This window comes from Gregarina niphandrodes (genome assembly GCF_000223845.1).
Source record: "Gregarina niphandrodes unplaced genomic scaffold scaffold00031, whole genome shotgun sequence".
Classification (NCBI taxonomy): Eukaryota; Apicomplexa; class Conoidasida; order Eugregarinorida; family Gregarinidae; genus Gregarina; species Gregarina niphandrodes.
The window spans coordinates 9,740-12,745 of record NW_011645800.1 but is presented as its reverse complement, the minus strand read 5'-3'; the positions used below and the strand labels follow the sequence as shown (position 1 = coordinate 12,745).

General features: G+C 55.3%; 3 protein-coding genes across 3 annotated transcripts; all 3 read left to right on the top strand.

Annotated features, from left to right (window-relative positions):
* Window positions 1-94: 94 nt before the first annotated feature.
* GNI_125220 (hypothetical protein) lies at window positions 95-477 on the top strand (the record flags this gene model as incomplete). Its single annotated transcript, XM_011133686.1, has 2 exons — window positions 95-373; window positions 442-477. 2 exons carry the CDS (start codon window positions 95-97, stop codon window positions 475-477), a joined length of 315 nt encoding a protein of 104 aa, XP_011131988.1.
* A 215-nt stretch (window positions 478-692) lies between these two features.
* Window positions 693-1,442, top strand: GNI_125210 (hypothetical protein; the record flags this gene model as incomplete). Its single annotated transcript, XM_011133685.1, has 1 exon — window positions 693-1,442. The coding sequence occupies one exon, from the start codon at window positions 693-695 to the stop codon at window positions 1,440-1,442; it is 750 nt and encodes a 249-aa protein (XP_011131987.1).
* Window positions 1,443-2,429: 987 nt separating this feature from the next.
* GNI_125200 (hypothetical protein) lies at window positions 2,430-2,960 on the top strand (the record flags this gene model as incomplete). The annotated part of the gene is made up of 1 exon (XM_011133684.1): window positions 2,430-2,960. One exon carries the CDS (start codon window positions 2,430-2,432, stop codon window positions 2,958-2,960), a length of 531 nt encoding a protein of 176 aa, XP_011131986.1.
* Window positions 2,961-3,006: the final 46 nt, after the last annotated feature.

Sequence of the window (3,006 nt, the reverse complement as noted above, 5' to 3'; positions counted from 1 at the left end):
GAATACGTCTTTGGCGAATACGTCTTGGGAGGATACGTCTTTGGAGGATACGTCTTTGGCGGATACGTCTTGGGAGGATACGTCTGAAATTGAGATGGTTTTGCAAGAATCTTTCGGGAACCGATTGGCCTTGATCTCAGCCGACGAAGAGAGTGTTCGTACTGTGGTAGGTGGAGAGTTGAAGGTCACACGATTGAGGGACTTGGATGCTGAGGAGCGTGTCCGATTCTCGTCCGAATTGTCCAAAGAGTGGAAGGCCGTCATTGAGAATTCAAGGCCCATCCTTGACGAATTTGACCCCGAAGACCTACGTCCTGACACCAGAGGTGGAACCTTCTGCAAAGTGGCTACCGCTTTCGGAGTGGGCGCCGTAGTAGGAGGTACCGTTGCCTCCGGACTCCTTCTCTACTTTTTAGGGCCGTGGGACTTCCACTGGTTTAGGGAGCGATGGCTGGGCATTACAAGACAGGGCACTGAGGGACATGGTGTCGCACACAACTCGACCCTGTTTAATACAACCGCCATTTCGGCCACCACCAGCTCAGCCAGCTTCAGCACCATTTTGGATTACGACTTATCTCTATCCACCGCCACATCTCTATCCACCGCCAGTCTTGGCTCCAACACTATCCTGGCCACCTGCAAGCCCGTATTGTTGAAGCCCCCTTCCAGATGTAGGCGACGTCACGACAATGCTTCCCGAGTCGGTTTTGGTTTCACTGAGAATTCCGACGCATGATTGCGAAAAGGAATATGAAGAGGTAATAGCAGGAAAGGCACCTATAGCGATGGTGGTAGCGACCATGGACAAGTGGAGCGACCTGGACTGGTCCAAGTGCAGCGATTATGGGGGTAGCATTGTTTGTGCTGAAGGCGATGGTGTCAACTGCCATCACTTTGGCACTCCCTACAAGTTCGACTTCCCGACTGTCTGGCAGGGGGTAGTGCGCTATTTGAAGCCTGCTCTGTGCTCTTTCCAGTGCAATAATGGCTTCGTTGATAATGGTCGAGGCTTTGATGTCAACAACTCTCGTCTCGCAAAGGAGATCGCGGTTCCAATTCTCGATTTGGACTTGGACCGGGCGACCGACGAGCAACTGGATCAACTGGGTGTCGAAGTCGGCCAGTGGCTTAAGTTAAACAATACCTGCAGCTATAACCGTGATTGCACTCCTGGTAACTGTCGGGCGCAAGTTGCACTACCTGGGTGCACCTGTGCCTGGACACTTTTTGAATGCACCGTCAAGACTCCTGCAGGTAACGATGTCAACTGGGGACGCACCTCAGACTTCAACTCAGCCGAAGAACGACTCGCCCCATATTACACGGCATTCAAGAGACATGATTACGTCGTAAAGAAATGCAGATTTCAATGCTTCCAACCAAGCAGCAACATCAAAGAGATCCTCTCGAACTTTTGGACCAACAGCACTGCACAATAGTCCCACACTTCTAACACACCTACCGGTTCTGTCATACCGCACTCCTGGCCTAGTCTTCACTACCTCTCTGCTAAAGTCTAGCCACAAGCGGTTCTATGAAGGCCACTGATTTTTCAAAGACAGCCATCTCAACGCGTCCTCATCAAACGTCTCCGACTCAAGCCTGGGATAAGGACGCTGCCGAGTTTTGTAGTAGCATGGCCGTCAGAGTGTGCGACCGGGACCCGTAGAGTTATATATTATTTCTGTATTGGCGTGAACCCCTGGCACCCCACTCAGCCCTCGAGTCACAACCAGCTCAGCTGGCGACAGCTACTGGATCTGCAGGGGCTGTCCGGGGGGTCCAGACCACCACTACGGGTGCCAAACTCACGTACGGGTGCCAAACTCACGCGCGGGGGCCGACACCTGCCGAGTGTCGGTGGTTGGTTGCAAAGGGGTGTAATTGACTGGGTGTTGAAGCCGACGGCGAAGGGCCGTAGTCGTTGGCGAGAGAGCCGTGCGGGCTTTGAGTACGTGAAGGAAGCAAGCCCCAGCCCCAGCTGTGGAGTGGACATCCTCGGGGTACTTGCCGTGCTTGGGAATGTCGAGTACGTTTGGATTCGGGACTGATCTGGACGCCGCGCCTAGGCCGTATGGAGCTGCGTGTAACGCTTCAGTGAGCTGCGATGCCGTGGTAGTGATGCAGGCAGACGAGGAACGCGGATAACGGGAGCGGTACGTAGAAGCCGGACCGCGGACGAGTGTAGTTCTAGCAGCGGCCCGACAGGACCGGTCGCGGGTATGTGTTGAGAGCAGTCAGAGTGCGCGACGGGGACCCGTCGGTCGGCGGAGTTATTTTTGTATAGCGTGAGCCCTCTGCACCCTGTGAGCCGTCGGAGGCCTCCGTGGGACGCCAACCACGCGGTGTTGTTTGGGATGTCGCAGGACAGAACGTGTCCGCACGTAACGGGTGAGGGTGAATAAAAAGGGTTTTTTGGGGACGACATGACCAGCAGTGAGCACCCGACGTCAGCAACAACGCACCTCGACGCCGACGAGAACACTCACTCTCAGGGGCACCCGGCTGCCGGGCCGGCACACCCGTATCGGCACCAGCTGGCGACAGCTACTGGATGTATCGACCCGGCAGTGGGTTACGTCTACGCTTCGCGGTTCCCTGCAGCAGTGGAGATGGAGACTGAGAAGCAGAGGAACGAGTGGATTACGCAGGTTACCCGGAGAGAGTTCACCCCCTACACTGCCCAGAACGAACGGGAATTTGAGGAATGGGTTGACAAGATTGCGGAAGAGGTGAGCCAGCGGACGTTTCGAATGCATGAGCCTAGTCTGATCAATATCGTGATCGGACAGCTCCCGGTGGCGTTGAAGCAGTTGGTGGCGGAGTTCTCGCTCGAGGACCGGCAGGAGGTAGAGTGCTGCCACATACTCGCACTTCACGCTATTACTTGCGCACAGTACGTGAACTGGATTTTGGCTATGACCGCCCTAGCGGTGCACTGGATTGGTCACGCGTAACGGGGGTTGCCACCACTGGCTTGCCTACAGTATGCACCACTGACCG